This window comes from Peromyscus eremicus, chromosome 3 (assembly GCF_949786415.1).
Source record: "Peromyscus eremicus chromosome 3, PerEre_H2_v1, whole genome shotgun sequence".
NCBI lineage: Eukaryota > Metazoa > Chordata > Mammalia > Rodentia > Cricetidae > Peromyscus > Peromyscus eremicus.
In genome coordinates, this window is record NC_081418.1 from 140607715 (window position 1) to 140626935 (window position 19221).

The following is a 19221-nucleotide window of genomic DNA, read 5'->3' on the forward strand; positions in this document are numbered from 1 at the left end:
ATAGTTCTTCTCCAACTCTTCATGAAGGGACGAGGACTGAACAACTTTTATGTCCTCTCAATGTAGAAGAGACAAGATCTCTTCTTAAAGGGGATCTTGATTCCCCTTACACTTCTCAGAAAAAAAGAACCTTGAACTTTCTTTCTCATGAATTCCTATGTTGTGTTACTATTCATTTATGCCATTCAGATTTATTTATACTCTGTAATAGTTTAGGTAAAAAAAAAAAAAAAAAACTTTTAGTTGAAAACCAGCCTGGGGTGGGTGGGACCAGCCCTTTTACCCTATCCCCCAACAATTATTTAAGATTTTAAAAAGCTCCTTTGAAATGACACTGTCCACCACTTGTGCTCAGGCCCTCGGGATTGGGGAGCAGACAAACTGATGGTGAGTCTTGAGTACATGGTGTGTAGAGGTAGAGCCTCATCCAGCAGCATTTCATATTTCCAGGAAAATGTATAGGGGAAGATGTGGGATCCATGTCCTTTTTTTCCCTTTGTTGCCCATAGAAGGTTCCTTCCCTCTGTTCTTGAAGGAACTTAATTCAAGCACTTGTCTGGGGGCATCTTCAAAGGACACTGTAGCTGTAGGAAAGGCTCTTTGCACTGATGCCAGCCACATCTGCATACAGTTCAGGCACCACTAACTCTGGCACTTGCAACACAGCCTTGTCATCCGCAGATCTAGAGGCAGCTTCAAGGCGCAAGCGCAGCTCTCCAGGTAAGGGACGGCTGTTCTCACTCCATTGCCAACAGCATTTCATAATGTTGTACCTGAGATGCGGACAACAGAGAGGAATGTGAAAGGAATGTAGTTCCTCTTCAAGAACAAACTAAAAGCCCTCCACCCTTTGATCTTTCTGCCCTGTCTCCCATTGTATTTCCAGAGAGTGGTACTCTACCATTCTCTTTCTACCAAGTCTCTCAACATTCTCTCAGCATGATTTCTTTTTATAATAGAAAGCTGGAGACTTTTCAGACTACAAAGTGACAGAAGAACTCTTCCTTTTCCACCATGCAGTGCAATAAGGTAACAAGGCTAGGAATAAATTGTCTGTTCCACTCTATGGTGTGATGAGTGGGGCTTTTAATCATCTCACGTTTGAACTATCTTCTCATCAGAGTATTAGGTTCTTTAAGGCCAGGTCCTTTGTCTGAAGGCTTCTTGTGAAAGCAAAAATTAGAGTCCTCAGGGGTTGCCTCAAAATTGTATATGAGGATGTTTGTATATATACATATATGTGTGTAATGTATATGTAATGTATATAATGTATAAGTATATATCATATATGCATATTGATCAGTACACATATATGACATATTTATGGCTTGAGCTTGAACTGTCCCCCACAGGTCCATATTTTAAGTGCTTGATTCCCCAGCTTTTGGCACCAGGGGAAGCCTTTGAAAGTTATAGCCATTCTAATTTCAGCCTTTGTTCACTGCCTGCTGGTCCACAGGCATTTGAACAATCTGTCTATGTGCTTCTGCAGCCACAGACTGAGCACCTCTGCTCTGCCTTCCTCACTATAATGGAACAGTGAGACAAAGTCAGCCTTTTTTCCTTGAAGCAGTTTCTGTTGAGTATTTTGTCACAACAATTAGAAAAGTGACTGACACAGTTGTTGAGCAGAACTGATTTTGTTTTGCCTCATGCTTCATTTAAGGCCATGCATTAGCATATAAAGACAACTAACGATCATCTAAGGCACACTGAAAAGGGTGTAGTTAATAGGGATGAAAACGTGATTTGGAATTACAGAAACTCAAGCCTTTAAGAGCCACTTACAGCCAGGCAGTGGTGGCGCACGCCTTTAATCCCAGCACTCGGGAGGCAGAGCCAGGCGGATCTCTGTGAGTTTGAGGCCAGCCTGGGCTACCAAGTGAGTTCCAGGAAAGGCGCAAAGCTACACAGAGAAACCCTGTCTCGGGAAAAAAAAAAAAAAAGAGCCACTTACATGGCATGTGTGCAGCTGCTGGGTCTCTTCATGATTTTCCTTCTCTGAAGATACTGTAGAATGCTGGTGGGAGGGACTTCAGGGTATGGTGGTGCCCCTGTCAATATGTAAAACATGAGAGCAGCAAGAGACCTAAATAGGAAGTGAAAATAACTCCAATATCCATTGACCTCAGACAGTGGCCTTTAAATCATAGCCATGGGGAAATACTGTGTACAGTATAGTTGCTTCCTGCTGATTGTGTAAGGATGCAGTAGATTTCAGAAAAGATGTTTTCGAGAAGAAAGGTAACATTAGGAGATGCTGAGTGTTAAGGAAAGTAATAAAACAAGGCAAAACAGAAACTGGGAACTGCCTTCCACTTCTCACAACACAGAAGGAGCTACAGTTTCTAAATTGAATGTATTAATAAACTTGAGGAAATGTTCTTATGTTTATATAATATTGCTATGGAAATTAACCTTTGGGTTTGAAAACATGCTATGGAGTTGGTGTGGTTTGGGGGAAATAAAGGGGAAAAGGAGAGCTAAAGTAAGTTAAGGAAGGTCTAGGAGAGAGAGGAAGAGAGAAGAAAGGGGATCATCATTTTAGTAGATTTTAGAGGAAAGAGGCTCAGAATTCATGTCAACCCAGTGCAATCTGTCCTGGTCTGAAAACACTTTCTCCAAGGCTACAGCATCCACCCTCCAAATAAGCAAGCTTGCTTGTTCGCCTGAAGGTCATCCTTACCTAGAGTCACCATCTCATAAAGCAGGATCCCAAAGGACCAGCTGTAAAAGAAACAAAGCCATCCACTTAATTTCTACCTTTATCTTTACTAAAGAATGCTTACTTTAACATCAGCAGGGAAATGAAAGAGTCAAAGAGAGCTGAAGTATTTTCAAAAGAGGCAAAGTAACAGAGTTTTAGAGAACATTCCTGTCTGTCCCCAGAATCTCATCTCTTTAAGAGCTGAGTTTATGTCCCTTCTTCATAACACATGTTTGTTGTTGTTATTAATATATGAGCGTACAATCACAAATCCACTCACTAAAACAGAATGCCCCTCTTTTTTCATCTTATTGTCCCCTCTGTGCTCAAACTCTAACCTTTACTCAGCACAAAGCAAAGAGGGATTCTTCATTTAACCACAACTTTCTCAGTAGATCTATTTACCCAAACCTAGAAAAAGTATGAGTAAACTTTAGACATTTGGACAGGGAATTTGGCTAATCAACATGACTTGAGAGGTACATCCTTCACTATTGATACCATCATTAAATGAGTGACATTTTATAAGTAAAATTGCCCACAGTTTGTTGAAAGGCAGGTATCAGTGATAAATCAGTGGAAGCATTCTAACTGGCTCATTGTGCTGATGTTTAAATTCCCACTGCCTCCTGTGATATGGACACCAGGGAAGGCATTTTGCATTGAATTTGTATGCCTCTTCAAACAGTTGAGGTATATAATTTCCAAAGATCAATTTCAAGTCTTTACTATCCTGATTATACCAATTGTATATGTAATTATAGTTAATCGATCATTAAATGCTATAGAAGATACTTAAATATTTGCATAAGATATATCTTTTAAAAATGAATTGAATGTTTTAAAACTAGTCTGTAAGAGTATACTGCTAAAAAGAAAATGTCCTGCAATAGTAGTACACAGCTATAATCCCAACATTGAAAGACTGATGAAGGAGGGTCTGTAGTGGGTAGCTGGTCCAATTTTGACCTGGAAGTACTACCCCCATTGAGGCTTCCAGTAATTGTCACGCCTACAAGGCGGGGCTGAGACAGGAGCCCTTAAGACCTGAGATCCAGATGGGCCGGCTCTCTTGGTTCCTGGATCCTGGATGCTGGATGTTGACCGAGCAGAGTTCTCCAGAGAACACTGCTAGATTGCACTTCACTCTCCCGGACCCTGTAACCTATCCCTTTACTTGTAAGTTACCCCACAAAATAAACCTCTTTTTTAACTACATGGAGTTGCCTTAATACTTCCACCACTAGTTTAAGGACAGTCTGGCTACCCAGGGAGACTGTCTTTAAAACAAAACAAAACAAAAATGAGGCACGTGTGGTGGTACATGCCCTTTAATTGCAGCACATAGGAGGCAGAGGCAGTCAGATTTCTGTGAGTTCAAACTCGGCCTTTTCTACATAACAAGTTCCAGGATAGCCAGGGGTATATAGAAGATCTTGTCTCAACTCTACTCCCACCCCCAAATAACTTGAAAAAAAAAAGAAATGAATAACATGTTACAAAATTATACAGATGAGTCAACAAGAAAATAAGGTAGGGGGAGCCAGGCAGTGGTAGTGCATACGTTTAATCTCAGCACTTTGGAGGCAGAGGCAGTTTGAAGACAGCCAAGCCTACACAAAGAAACTCTATCTCAAAAAAACAAAAATTAAAAAAAAATGAGAAGGGAAACAATAAGTCTCAGGTTGTTTCACAAATATTTTCAGGTCTCTCATTGTATGTACTAAGAACCGTCCCAAAGTGGCATCCAGCCATTAGTCATCATTACAGCTGCTATTCAAACCAGAAACACAATTTATATCTGGACACTGGTATACATGTGTGACCCCTGCACTTCAGAGGTGAAGACAAAAGGATCATGGCTTATGTGCTGTATTTGCATGTTCAAGACCCTTCACAAAATGTAGATTTTTTTTCTCCTTCAAAAGTCTGATAAATATGCATGCAAAAGTTTTCACTTAAAAAGTGATTTGGGAGTGGAAACATAGCTCAGGGATTAAGAGCACTTACTACTCCTGCAGAAGACCTGGGTTCAGTTGCTACCACACATGTGTTGGCTCACAGCCTCCTATGACTCCAGTTGTGGGGATATAATACTTTCTTCTGGCTACCAATAGCTCTTATACATACATGGTGCATATAAACTCATGCAGGCACATGTAAATAAATAAGTAATTTTTTTAAAAGAAGTGACTTAAAACACGTATAAATATTTTATTTCAAATTCTTCATTCCCTGGCTTTTAAGTGGAATCATGCACGACCTAAAGGTTAAAGTAAGGATGCTAAGGTAAGTCTTCCAACACTGATTTGAATAATATTTTCACTTTTTTTCTTTTCTAACAAAAGCTGCCACTCTAATTCACAAGAACTACTGGAAAAAGCATTTTAAAAAATGATTGAAAGCAAATGACAAATATCTTTGCTTGAGAGTATGTCTCATTTGCAGACATAATTGACTGCAAGTGCAGTCATGTTCCAGGGGAAACACCAAGCCTCAAAGAGAAGAAATGAAAGAGTGGGAACATACATGTCTCCTCTGATGCTTGCAGGTCTCAGGAGAAGCCGTTCTGGAGCAAGCCACTTGAGAGGGATGGTGCTGGTCTGAGCAGAGGAGACGGCTCCTTGAGTGTGGACTTCATACGCCAGGCCCAGTCGGCAGAGTTTGACAGTCAGGTCACTTTGGATCAGGATGTTCCTGGCAGCCACATCCCCATGAAATAGACGCTTATCCTGCAGGAATTCCTATCAGCATATGATCAAAGGTAATCAGCCTTCTGAAAGTCAAAGTTCACAAATAAGACAGTCTTGGGTGGCCTTGAAAAGACAAGGGCCTTCTCTGCTCCAAACACTCTCACTAAACAATGAGATCATTTCCAAAGCAGGATAAGGGATTAGACCTTTTCACCGTATTTTTAGGATAACCAAACTCAGGGAATGATTCAAATGGCACTAACACAGGGGTTTCCCTCCAGTGCTAAAGATGGATCCTGGCATTTCCTTGTTCTGGGTGAGCACTCTGCGGGTGTGCTGCATGCCCACCCCTAGCACTGGACTCTGAAAGCATGATCACATGCACTGTGTCAACCCTAGCCTCTCTTGATTGTATTTTCCTTTCCAATGGTACTCAGGTCAATTCTGGAACAGAGATCAAAGCACACAGAAAAGCTGAATGCCATGTCACAAATTTATAGAAAGGTTCATATCATCTCATTCTGTCCTCATAAATAGATGAAGTTAAGGAAGTATCTTTAAGGCAAACACAAAGGAAGACAGAAGGTGATTGTAACCAGAGGCCAGTCTCTTAACTCAGAAAGTGCCACAGACTCTACCAGTCCACTAATAGTTCTGAAGCCAGGCTCCAGATCAAAATTCTGAGACCTTGTAAAAACAAACTTTAAGACTTTTAGCACAGATTTACTAAGCCACGATCTAGAAAGAGAGAGGTAGTTACTTGAAGTATAAAGGATCAAAGGATTCTGGTGTGGTTAGAAACGCAGGTGGAAGTCACGGTTGTTGGTGATTTGTGCTGGATCACCTCCTCTGGCATGAAACCACTCAGCTGTGCGTGACTGAAGAGCCAGCAATCTGGGGCTCCCATTACCAAACACGGACAGAAAAGGGAAATTTAGAGGGTTAAAGTGACAGATTCCAGTCACTGATAAAGAAGGAGACCATGAGTGTGGTTTTTCGTCCCTTGGAAATTTTTAGAACAAAGAAATTAAACATGATGAGCTGAATTAAAGAATATATAAGGAAATTTTACTCGAATGAGAAGAACTGAAGAATGTACTAAATTTAAGGTCATTAAAGATAACAACAAAAACATAGCCTTGCCCTGTGAGAGGTGATACAGGTACCTGATGGATGCATCAGTTTGATCAGTACAGCCCTGTAGGATAGATACCGCTGCATTTATAATTCAGGAGGCAAGGTAGGCTGAAGCTCACAGCTTAGCAACACTTTGACTACACCCTCCAAGATGTGAAGACAATAGCTTCTCTCTCCATCCAATGGGAGTTCCAACCAGAACTGCTTCTCTTTTCTCCCATCGCTTCCTTCTTAGTCCATTTTTCCTAATTTCATTTAAATACCTGGTGGACCAGGCATGCACCTATTGCTGTGTAAGAGGCCATGAGTTCAATCCCCCATACTATCACCACTACACACACACACACACACACACACACACACACACACACAAAAGTCCCTTTAGACCCTGATCCATTTCACACATTGTGGTAGCAAAATTCAATGAAGCTTAAAATCATAGTTTCACAGAGCCTTGATTTTTCTATAGAAAATATCCATTTGAAATACAACCAAATAATTTCACAGACATAGTTATATACTTCCTGAGTAATTTTGACAAAGGTAATTTTTTTCTGAAACCCTAAATTCTTTAAACCTTTTTAAATTGGCTTAAAAATAGAAGAACAGCTGGCCTTTCCTGTTCTTTCTTTCCTCTTCCCGTTGCTCCTTATTTTTCATATAGATATATATATGTGTGTGTGTGTGTGTGTGTGTGTGTGTGTGTGTGTGTGTGTGTTTCATATCACATCTCTCATCAAACAAAGTCTCCACCCAAACACAATCCAAGCTAGTCTGTCTTGTTTTTCAGGTAGAAATCTGCGTCCTTCTTCACCCTTTCACCCATTTGTTCTCCTCCCTCATATCTCCTCCATCTTGCTTCCCTTGTTTCTTCTTTTACATGTGTACAAGTTCAAATACCAAATTAATTGTGACCCTGGCTTTTGAAATTTAAGCTAAGTAAACTTTCACATCCTTCTAGTTCACTGTATCAATCCTAAATTGACTGTCTTCTGCCTGGAATGCCTTATACTGCACTGTATTACCTGAATAATTTCATAAATAAGGGGCTAAAAAACACTGTCAGTGAATAGTCTTTCCCTGACTTTATCTAACTGTCATAAAGATATATACCCCATTTAGAATTGTTAGTGTGGGAAATACAGCATAAATACTAGGCTGATGAGAAAATCCAACCATCAGTTTCCACTTATGCTGGTCTTACCAGGGCCAAAAGGACCTGCTTTCCGATGTGATATATTTGTTTTTCTGTGAGATCATAGAGCAGGCCATCCATGGTCATCACATCCTAATGAGACAGAGGAAAGAAAACCGTTATATAAAAGTGACTTAAACGTATTTTCTTTTTTAAATTGTGGTAGAGAAACTCTGAAATGAGATATCAAAGCTAAGAACAACATAAAAATACAGGGATTAAGAGTCAAAGAGAAGGGGTTGGGGAGATGGCCAGAGGATGAGAGTGCTTGTCACCAATCCTGATGATCTGAGTTCCACCCCAAAATCCACCTGGTGGAGGGACAGAATTGGCTCCCACAAGTAGTCCTCTGACTTCTATGTGCTCCCCACCCATACACACACACACACACACACACACACACACACACACACACACACACACACAGGAGAGAGAAATGTAAAACATTAAGGTGCATTTATGTTTCTTTTATATGTGTGAATGTTTGCCTGCATGTATGAATATATGCACCCCATGTATCTCTGGTGTCTTTGGAAACCAGAAAATGGCATCTGGCTTCCATGTAGTTCTGGAAACTGAACCCTGGTCCTCCGCAAGAGCAGGAGGCACTCTTAGTTGCTGAGTAATCTTTCTGAAAACATATGTAATCAAGAGAGGAACATTAGGTATGTTCAGATACACAGAGGAACGGGGTTCCCTGAACTGCAGAAATGCTAAGGAAAGCAGTTGAACACCAGACAAAAAAAATAAGCAGGGCTGACACTCTGCACTGAGTAATGCAGCAGTTGTTCTGGGACTGTGTGTGCAGACATGCACAGGATTAACACAGCTATACGGAAGGCTTACCTATGCCAGTTTCCCTGTTAAAAGCTTGGTCTTCAAAAGTGAAGAAAACAAAAGTGAAAATTTTAAAAAAGAAAAATATAGTGATATTTTATTTGTGCTGAAATACGATTTTATTTGTATGTTAATAAATAAAGTTGCCTGGGGGTCAGAGCTAAAACCAAGCCATTTAGCAGAAGTCTGGTGGTGGTGGCACACACCCTTATTTCCAATCACATGGCAGGCAGAGTCTCTGTGGGTTCAAGGACACAGCCAAGCGGTGACTCAGACCTTTAATCTCAGTACAAACCATAGAGACCTGGAGGTCTGTATAGACAGGCAGTGACAAGGAAATCATGTGGTTGGGTTTAGAGCCAATGAGAAGGTAGAACAGAAAGGCAATAAAAAGACAAGTCACACAGGAGAAGGTCTCTTTCTCTCAGGGGAAGGACAGCAGTGACCGGTAAGCTAAAGGCTTCTCTAGTGCTCTGATCTTTTGGGCTTTTAACTCTGCATTTGGCTCTGTGTTTCTTATTTAATAAGACTGTTTAGAATTTCATCTACAGAAAATTTCAAATTACAAACAAAAAAGAAGTTGAGAAAATTCACTACGTACAGTTTCTCATCTGAGCCTGATGCCTTCGAGACTTACTGAATGCCAGACATGAGAACTAGAATCAGAAAACTGTAAATAAATATATGGCTACATATGGTAAGGGCCACAAAGGAAATGTACAGCCTCTACTAGACCATGTGGTGGTAGGAGGAAGGTGAGAGCGACCTCACGGATAGAGGACGGTGGGGAGAGGAAGGATTTGTGGACATAAGCTGCATGAAAGGTGCTTCAAGTCGTAAGAAGAGCAGATGCAGATGATCTGAAGTAGAGAAGATGGAGGCTCTGAAGACTGGAAAGTTGCATGTTGGTGAGAGCACAGAACTGGTGGCAGAAAGACAATCTCTTGAAAGGTTTAAACTGACAGGGTCTGCGCTCTCTTCTTCACATCCCAGGGGAAAGACTTCATTCCACAGGCTCCTTTCCCACACACTTCCAGTTGTGTGATGGTCAGCCTGTCTGTGGGTTCAGTTAATCTTGAGCTGGCTCATAAGCAAGTGAGAAACCAGGGACACTGGTTTCTTCAGCTCTTCAGGGAGGAGCATTTAGAGAACTAAGGATATTAGTAGTAGTAGTATTTTGTTTTTTAATAACTTTTCACTTTTTGAGATTATAATATAATTACATTATCTGCCCATTCCCTTACCTCCCTCTAAACCTTCCCATGTTTACCTCCCCCTTGCTCTCATTCAAATTCATAGCTTCTTTTTCTTTGTTACTATATATGTGCATATGTATGTATGTATATATTCACAAATATATAAATACAATCTGCTCAGTCGGTATGTTACTTGAATGTGTATGTTTTCAGGGCTGACCATTTGATATTGGATAACCAATTGTCATGTTTTTCCCTTATTAATTTTTTTAAAAAGGAGATCCATTTGAATCTAGAAACTTATGAGCTATTTCTTTTTTTAAGATTTTGACACACAAATGCTTATAGCTGATTTTCTCCCTTGTCAACTCTGGCACACTAGGGTGCTTTTATGGAATGGAAAATACACTTAGCAGTTAATAACAGAGTAACTATTATTACTGAGAGTGGTAATATTGTTATGTCATTATCATTTTTAACAGCTATCATTTTGATTGCTTATTAAGTACCAATTGCTGCTATGTTTTACATACATAATGTCTTTGACATTTTATGATAATTTATTTATAAAACTCAGATCAGAATTAATTTTCCAGGCTAGGCATGATGGCACATACTTTTAGCCCCAGCGCTTGAGAGGCAGAGACAGGCAGATTTCTGTGAATTCAATGCCACTCTAGTCTACATAGCAAGTTCTAGGACAGCCAGGGCTACATATAGAAACCCTGTCGCAAATAATAGCAAAAAACAAAACAAAACAAAACAAAACAAAAACCACCTTGCCAAAGTCAGAGTTAGGCAGTGGAGGCAAGAACAAGTCTTTAACCATACATTGCTTAACAAGAAAGTAACCAGTCACGAGTGTCTATTTCAACTCACAGTGTGTAAAACTGCCCAAAATAAAAAGTTCATTTTCTGTTTCTCCTGCTACATGTCAAGTGTTTAATAGTCACATGTCACTTGTGGCTAATTGTGCACATAACAGATATGGAATTTTTATGTTTTCAGTCTGGGTCTCATGTAGCTGAGGGTGGCTTCAAAATGGATGTATAGTTGAAAATGAGCCTAAACTCAAGATCTTTCCCAGTGCTGGAATTATAGGTATATGCAACCACACACAGTTTTATGCCCTGGGCCTTTTGCTAGACAAACATTGTACCAACTGAGCCACATCCACACCACCTAGCTATGTGATGATTATTTCATACTTACATTGTCATAGTACCATTCAAAAGTGATAATTGTTTCACCTTTACATTGTCTGCATATTTTGTCATTTGTGCTGTTAATTGGTGCATGAAAAGCCAATCAAAGCTTTTCCCTACTAATGCAGCTTCTCTATTGCTCACCCTGCGGCAGGTCCAGAGAAAGCTGAGCAGGTCTCCTGGGACCACATCCTCCAGCACCATGTAAAGTGGCAGCTTTTCTGTGCAGCATCCTTCCAGCTGTACCAGGTTCTTGTGTTTCCCCAGGTACTGATAGAATTGGATTCGCCCTATAAAATCCTGGACCTCCTGGAGTCCAGCGGGTTCTATGGAAAACAGAAGAACTGGGTCAGTGAATAGTCAAGTGCAGCTGATGAGTAAGAGGCAAGAAGCAAAAGACACATGCAGATGTGTTGTTCAAGGCCCCTTGTGGAAGAGGGACCAAAAGTGGAGGAAGTACAGCCAGAAAGGGGACAGGAGGGGTACCATGTAGAGGAGAGTGATACTCAGTCACTTTAACAGAAATAATACAGAGTCACAGAAAGAATACAGAGTCGGGGTCTTAGACCTGGATAGGTTTTCACTTGCCTGAGTGCTCTGTTCATATTACATCACTGTCTGGGCTTTCTGATGAACACTTTTGCTTATGTTTAGCCCTTCCTTGTTTTATGTTCTATGTATCCAGTGCTAATTGTGTATACAGAGAGAAAGAAAGGGGAGGAAGGGAAAGAGACACAATATCAGGGAAGAGTATAAGGACCAGAGAGATGGCTCAGACAGTGAAAGCCAGTGACTGGTGACGTGGAAGCCTGATGACTTTTCAGTCACTGGAACTCACAATGGAAGGAGAGAACCAACACCTGAAAGTTAACCTCTGACCTCACATACCGGCACTCACATGTACATGCCATACACACACACACACACAAACACACACACACACACACACACACACACACACACACGCTAATAATAAATTAATTTAAAAAGAAAAGATATCAAACTGTAAAAAAAAATAAAATAAACAATCCCATAATCCTAGGCCAAGTAGCATCTACTTTTCAGTAGTGTCTACTTTTCAGGCTTCAGTAGGTGAGGATGAGGTAGAGATCTAAATACCCAGGAAGAAGAACTCTGCATCAAGCTTCCCTTATACACAATAAGCATATCTGCTGATATATCTCTTATTGTTTGCGGTTCCTGTTAATATTTCCAGGTATAGGCTCACAGCAGAGAGTAAAAGAGGAGAGAAGTTGATCTTCATACTTTACCTTCTAAAGCCTTGAGGACAACACTCTTTGGCTTAGGGTTGTCCCTGGTGGTCATCATGGCATGATAGAGGGTCCCCAAACTGCCACTGTGGATCTTCTCCAGAACATCTGAGAGTTGTTCCCTGGGCACCTGCAGCTTAGCCAGGCAAGGCAAGGCTGCTCGTAGAAAGCTCTCCACAGAGGTCTCCTTAAGTGGTACGAGCACCTTTTCTCCTTGTCCTGCTGGCTCCAGGCTTAGGTCTCTAGATGCAGGTACAGAAGCAGTACCTAGAACAAAGAGACAATGTCCACCAGCTGTCCCCTGCCTTAGGGACATCAGAAAAGCAGACTTAACAAACTGGCCAGCCAGATTTCTCAATGAATAACACAAGGGCATCTTCTGATGCTTCTCAATGAATGAATACCACCACTAAGCTTCTACAACAGTCACAATTATTCCATTACTCATAGAAAAACTAAAGATGAATCCCTTGAAAGTGGTCATATTTCTTTTTTATCATCCTTGGGATTACCTTCAGTGTTTCCATGAATATGGCACAGAGACAGGACAAGTCTGAAAAGGAATCCCCACCAAAGGCACCAAAATAAATCACTGATTTAGTAAGTATCACCATATGCCATACACTGTCTGTGAGTTGAGGATAGGCACGGTTCATATCCACCTAAGGTTAGTTTCTAATCATAGGACATAGGACATTAAGAATGGATGAGGGAAAATAGCAAAAGGAGATACTATTTTATCTATAGAGGTAAAGACAAAAAAGGCCTTTCAGATATAATAACATTTAATAAAAGCCTAGAAGCAATTACAGAGCAAACCATGATGACACTGTAGGAGATGGACCAAGATGTATGATGGCACCAAGAAAAGAGTGCACATGGGCTGTTTAAGAAGCCGCAAGGAAGGCAGTACAGATGAAAGCCAAGTGGGATGGCTGGAGAGATAAGAGACAGGGCCAGAGAGTCCAGATCATACAAGGCCATGGGAAGAACCTTGCAATTTTCCATTCTGTGGAACACAACAAGCTATTGGAGGGTCTTAAAGCGTATGAACTGAGAGACCAGTCAAGGCATTCATGAATCATTTTGCCTTGTCAAGGAGGAACTAGATCATTATAGAGTTAGAAGCAGTTATAGAGAAAACCATTAGGAGTGCAAGATGTAAGTAGCTTGGGTTTATAATTCATAAGATCTGATTATAGATTGGGCCTATTGAGACCTTAGCATACGATTTTTCTTAAAATAGATCTTCTCTGAGCCCATACCTAGCTCCATGGTTTGAGCCTTACCCCGGGGTCCAGGGCGCTGCCTTTGGGATCTCTGTCCTCTAATAAAAAGCCACAGGATGATTGCAAGAAGGATAAGGAAGCCACCAACCAGAAGAGCTGGAACAATGATTACTTCATACTGTTGCTCTTGGACAACTGTGTAGGCAATAAACAGGAAGTAAGAAGTCTGCAAGATCCCCCTACCCACCATATCTCAGTGCTCCTGGTATGTGGTTGATATATTGTACACCCCAATAAATTTATCTGGGGTCAGAGAACAGAACAGCCACTAGATAGACATAGAGGCCAGAAAATGTTGGCACTCACACCTTTAATCCTAGTCTTCTGGAGGCAGAGATCCATCCAGATCTCTGTGAGTTCAAAGCCACACTGGAAACAGCCAGGCATGGTGACTTATGCCTTTAATCCCAGGAAGTGATGGCAGAAAGAAGAAAGGTATATAAGGTGTGAAACCCAGGAACTAGAGCTGGCTAAGCTTTTAGGCTTTGAGAAGCACAGTTCAGCTGAGACCCATTTAGATGAGGACACAGAGGCTTCCAATCTAAAGAAACAGGATCGGCTGAGAAGTTGGCTAGGTAAGTTTAGCTGTGGCTTGTTCTGCTTCTCTGATCTTCCAGCGTTCACCCCAATACCTGGCTCCAGGTTTGTTTTTATTAATAAGACCATTTAAGATTCATGCTACACTGGTATTCCCTCATTCTCTTCAATGGAGGCCCATGGAGGGCAACCCTGCATCTTAGACCAATGAGGGTCATTTCTTCTACCCTGATCTCTGATTGGCATGTATCCCGCACCACAGAAATGATGCCTGCTAGAAATGAAACCAGCCCTCCTCTTCTGGAACCATCCAGAACGCAGTCTCTATTGTTACAGAATCAGATCACAGGAAATTGTGTCTGCTCTTACCACACAGCTTATCACTGAGACTGCACTCCAACAGTGCTCGGCTTGGGCGACCCTTCTCTCCCATCGCCACAGGTACAGCCTCCTCTGCTCGGCCCACAGAGGGTGCACAGAGCACAGCCACAGTGATGTGTTGTTCACAAAAACTTCGGGTGTTATTCTAGAAAAAAAGAGCACCTGAAGAAATTTTAAATCCAACTGTGAATCTCTAGTTACTAAGCATGCAGTGCCCTTTCTGAGCTACCTACTTGTCTCTGCTCTTTTCTCTGGAATTCAGGCTGAAGGAACACTCTTTATCTCCTGAAGTATTTTCCTCTTATACATCTTTCAAACCTTGATCCCTTCATTTCATTCTTACTGAAATTATTTTAAGGACACCCTAGACTTCTGTGACCATGCTGAAATAGGGACCCACAGCAACATCTGACCACTGGTAGAATGTCTACCCCCACTACAGCCTTGAAGCATCTTAAATTCCTTTCAGCTGCACGTCACATTTTTTTATACATAACATTTCATTACACCTTTTACTCAGACAATGAATGAATATTCAACAAATGTCAAAAGAGATGATTCATGCTTTTGCTTGCCTATTCTGAGACACCTGCACCCTCAGAACAAATAAGTAGACAGCATTTGTCAATGAAAGCTATTTAATCCCTCAGCTCTCTCAAAGCTTGTGTGGACCTCCTCTACACCCACCAGATGTAGTCAAACAAACCCACATTCTGACCAGGTCATAGACTATAGAAAGTGTCACTATAGAAAGAGACACCTTTTATTTTTCTCACTCCTTTAAATAAAAAAAAAAAAATGCATCTATATGTAAATGTGTTTCAAGTGTAGAGCTGAGGAAATGACTCAGTATGTAAAGTGCTAGCCGTGAGGGCCTGAGTTTGGACCTCTGGAACTCATGTAAATCCTAGCACTCCTAGATGAGATGCAGAAAAAAGAGAGCCCTAAAGCGTGCAGGCCAGCTAACCCAGTACACACTGCAGGAAAAACAACTAACAGAGCCTAGAAGGCAAGGACTGACACCAGAGGATGTCTTCCACACTAATGTGATAGCGAGCAGGCACTCACATTCAAAGATAAAACCATAATATAAAATGTTACAGCATAAAAATGTTTCCCACTCCATTTACCAATTTTACAGATAGATTACAGTTCCTAGTTTATTGTTGGATATTCTTTTTATTATTAATATAGTTTGTCCTTTGAAAGTTTCATACAAGTATATAATACGTTGTGGTTCTCTCCCACCACACACACACACACACAAAAAAAAAAAAAAAAACCCTCTTATTTCCCTACTGCCTCTGCCAGCACCCTATCTTCTGTGGTGGTATTGTGTTCCCCAAAATATTGTGCACCCTAATAAATTTATCTGGGGTCAGAGACAGAACAGCCACTAGATACAAAGGCTAGAAAATGGTGGCACTCAAACCTTTAATCCTAGCATTCCAGAGGTAGAAATCCCTCTGGATCTCTGTGAGTTCAAGGCCACATTGGAAACAGCCAGGCATGGTGACACACTCCTTTAATCCCAAGAAGTGAGTCTTTAATCCCAGGGAGTGATGGCAGAAAGGAAAGATATATAAGGCGTGAAGACCAGGAACTAGAAGCATTTGGCTGGTTAAGCTTTTAGGTTTTGAGCAGCACAGTTCAGCTGAGAGCCATTCGGATATGAGGACACAGAGGCTTCCAGTCTAAGGAAACAAGATCAGCTGAGAAGTTGGCCAGGTGAGGTTAGCTGTGGCTTGTTCTATCTCTCTGATTTTCCAGTGTTCACCCCAATACTTGGCCTCAGGCTTGATTTTATTAATAAGACCTCTAAGATTTCTGCTACAATCTTCCTTACAAATCTTTTTCCTTTATTTACTAGTTTATTGCTTTGTTTTGTTGTCGTTTTAGGGTCTCACAGAGCTTAACTAGGGCTATCTGTGTGACCCTGAACCACCAATGACTACATACACAACTGGATGCTTTGCCTCCCACTCTGCTAAATCTATTCATTCACAGTAGGTCAGCAGGAAGTGGTAGGGCCCAGAGAGCCCCTGCTCCCTCCAGAGCCGATTGTCGGGAGCACCCGACCATGTGGAAGTAGTGCTACTTACTGCTCACAGGCACAGCTGCTGTGACTGAGCAGGTTCTAATCACCTTCACCAACTCCATAAAACCCACACGTCTTTTAAGTGACATCTCCAGACCTGTTTCTTTCTGAAAAGAAGCAATAATTCCCACTGTTCTATGTATCTAGCAACCTCCCCTATGGCCTTGCCCAGAGATGTGGTGGCTCTGGAGTGAGCACAGCCTAGCACTTTCATTCCGACGAGTCTGAAACAAAACATGGAGATTTTCCTGCTAAGTAATCCTGTGTAGTCTCATTTTGTAGTGATTTGATAAAAACAAAAGCGGAAGTACAGCTGACACGACGTGATGCTAAACGGTCTGTTAGCCATCTTAGGCCTCATATGGTTACACGCTGAGTCTTAGTATTGACACTAGTGACCAGCATGCTACTTACTGAAGCACAGACTCTGCTCAAAAAACATAAAGAAATCTCCCAGCTCCAGCCTCACGCCTTTTCACTTTTCCCTATTCCACGAGTACATATTGTGGATCACAATTAAACAACTCAGAAGGGAGACAGGTATGTAGCCAGATAATCAGATATGGGCAAGAGGGAAAGGCTGCAAGCAAGAGAGGGAAATTTACCAGGCTGTTCCAGCACATGGGAGGCAGAGGCAGGGGGATCTCTTGAGTTTGAGGCCACCCTGGTCTACATAATGAGTTTCACAACAGTCAGGAGTACATAAAGAAACCCCGTCTCAAAAAAACAGAGAGACAAAAAAGAGGGAAGGGGGAAGAGAGAGAGAGAGAGAGAGAGAGAGAGAGAGAGAGAGAGAGAGAGAGAGAGAGAGAGAGAGAGAACTTTTGCCTGTGAGTTTTGACACAGCAAGGAATCCATGAAGCCAGTGAACAATTGGATAGCAAAGTCTACCTCACGGAGGTGGTGAACCAAACAAGCAAAGAGCAAAGCAGTTCAGAAAGCTCCCACCCTCTGGACACCACAGGACAGGAGCAAAGGAGCACAGCAGGAGCAAAGGAGAAGGCCCAGAAACTAACCCTGAGCTCAGCTGGGTTCTCAGAGCCTGTTTGAAAATGTCTCAAGGCTGTAGGCATTCTTTTCATTTCCTTTCACTTCCTTTGCAGGACCTTATCAGATATAAGTAATTATTTTTGTTCAGGGAGCAGCCAGTTGAACAAGTTTGGCTCTCTGGGGAGTAGGTGCTAGGAACACAATCTCTCTACACAGTACAAATGGAAAAAAAGTCAGTCAGCAGCCAGCTCAGACTGTGAGCTCTACCTGAAAACCAAACTACACGCCCACTAGCACATAAGGAAGTAACCTGAAGACGTGCACAGACCCCACGCTGAACTGGCTATGGCCAAACACGCCTTCCCTCAGTGACCCAAACCCTCCCTTCTTCCTCCATGCCTGGAGATATAGAACATCCACCTTAAGATACCATATGGCCTTCACTTTTACTTTCTGAGCCAGGTTCTCGCCATGGCTTCTCCTTGTCTCTGGTAGTTTAAGGAAACTAGAATTATTAATACACATACAGCAAGCCAATGAAGCTGGATGCTAGGGTGAGAAAGCAAATGTACTCTGTGAAGCAACTTCCAAGATATTCATATGGGCTGGGGGGAAGACTTTTGGGAAAAGGTATTTGCTGTGCTAGCCTGACAATCTGAGCTCAATCCCCAGGACCCACATGGTGGAAGTGAGATCTCCCAAAATTTGGCCTCTGACTTCCACACAGGCATCATGGCAAGTTGCAGTTTTCCAAAAGTCATGTGTCATATAACAAATGAGTCCTGGATTTTTAAAATTTGCACACCAGGCATACTTACTAAGCATACCCAGATAGTCATAAAATATGCATAAAACCTTGCCACACAGACCCTGTATCCCTCTCAGTTTATACAAAAGGAAGATATTCACAGTTGGTTGTCACAGCAAGATTACTTGCTATACCACTTTCCCCCTGAAATTAGTAACTGATTAGCAAATGGCTTTGTCTATTGGTCTGTATCAAGCTGAGAAAAGGCATACCTTGATGCCATCCTCTGGGATGGTTCTTCTGAAGACTTAATCTGGCTCTTTTAGAAGAATCCTATAGCCAACATTTATACTTACATAGTAAATATATTAAATTAATTCATAATACCAATAAATAGGTATAATATAGTTAAGTGTTGGAGTCCTAAGTCCCATAGCCCATAACCACTAATAAATCTTTAAATCCCATGTGGCATCTACCTACAGGGTAAGATAGGTCACTTAGGTACCTGAGAAGAACACTAATGGATTAATAATATAATTTAAGTTATAAATATATTATATATTAAGACCATATTCATAACAACACTATATTAATATTTAGATAATTTTCTTATCTTGTTAAAAAATTATAGCATGGCTACAGCTTCTCTTATATGGACTGCAAAATAGTTAAGAATATAAAGCATTAGTCCACAGTTAGTGCAACAAATAACAAAAGGCATGCATTGGAATAAAGGGACTCTTGCAGCTGTGATGTTCTTTATTCTCATCCTCATTTGACAGTTGCAAAATATGTTTGTATATAGCTTGCCTACAGTTTGCATGTATCTGTGTTTGCCAAATCTCGCCAGGCAGAATTCTATCTGAAACAAGAATATTGCCTCACCTGTGGATTGTTATTCCTTGCTTTATTTCCTCTCAGCTACTTCAATGTC

At 41.3% G+C, this 19221-nt stretch overlaps 1 protein-coding gene across 1 annotated transcript; it reads right to left on the reverse strand.

Moving 5' to 3' along the window:
• Nucleotides 1-256: 256 nt before the first annotated feature.
• Styk1 (serine/threonine/tyrosine kinase 1) lies at nucleotides 257-14806 on the reverse strand. The gene is made up of 9 exons (XM_059258687.1): nucleotides 14437-14806; nucleotides 13531-13665; nucleotides 12242-12508; nucleotides 11115-11296; nucleotides 7742-7825; nucleotides 5237-5451; nucleotides 2687-2727; nucleotides 1958-2054; nucleotides 257-773 (listed from the first exon to the last, which is right to left on the reverse strand). The coding sequence occupies exons 1-9, from the start codon at nucleotides 14498-14500 to the stop codon at nucleotides 569-571; spliced, it is 1290 nt and encodes a 429-aa protein (XP_059114670.1). The 5' UTR covers nucleotides 14501-14806; the 3' UTR covers nucleotides 257-568.
• Nucleotides 14807-19221: the final 4415 nt, after the last annotated feature.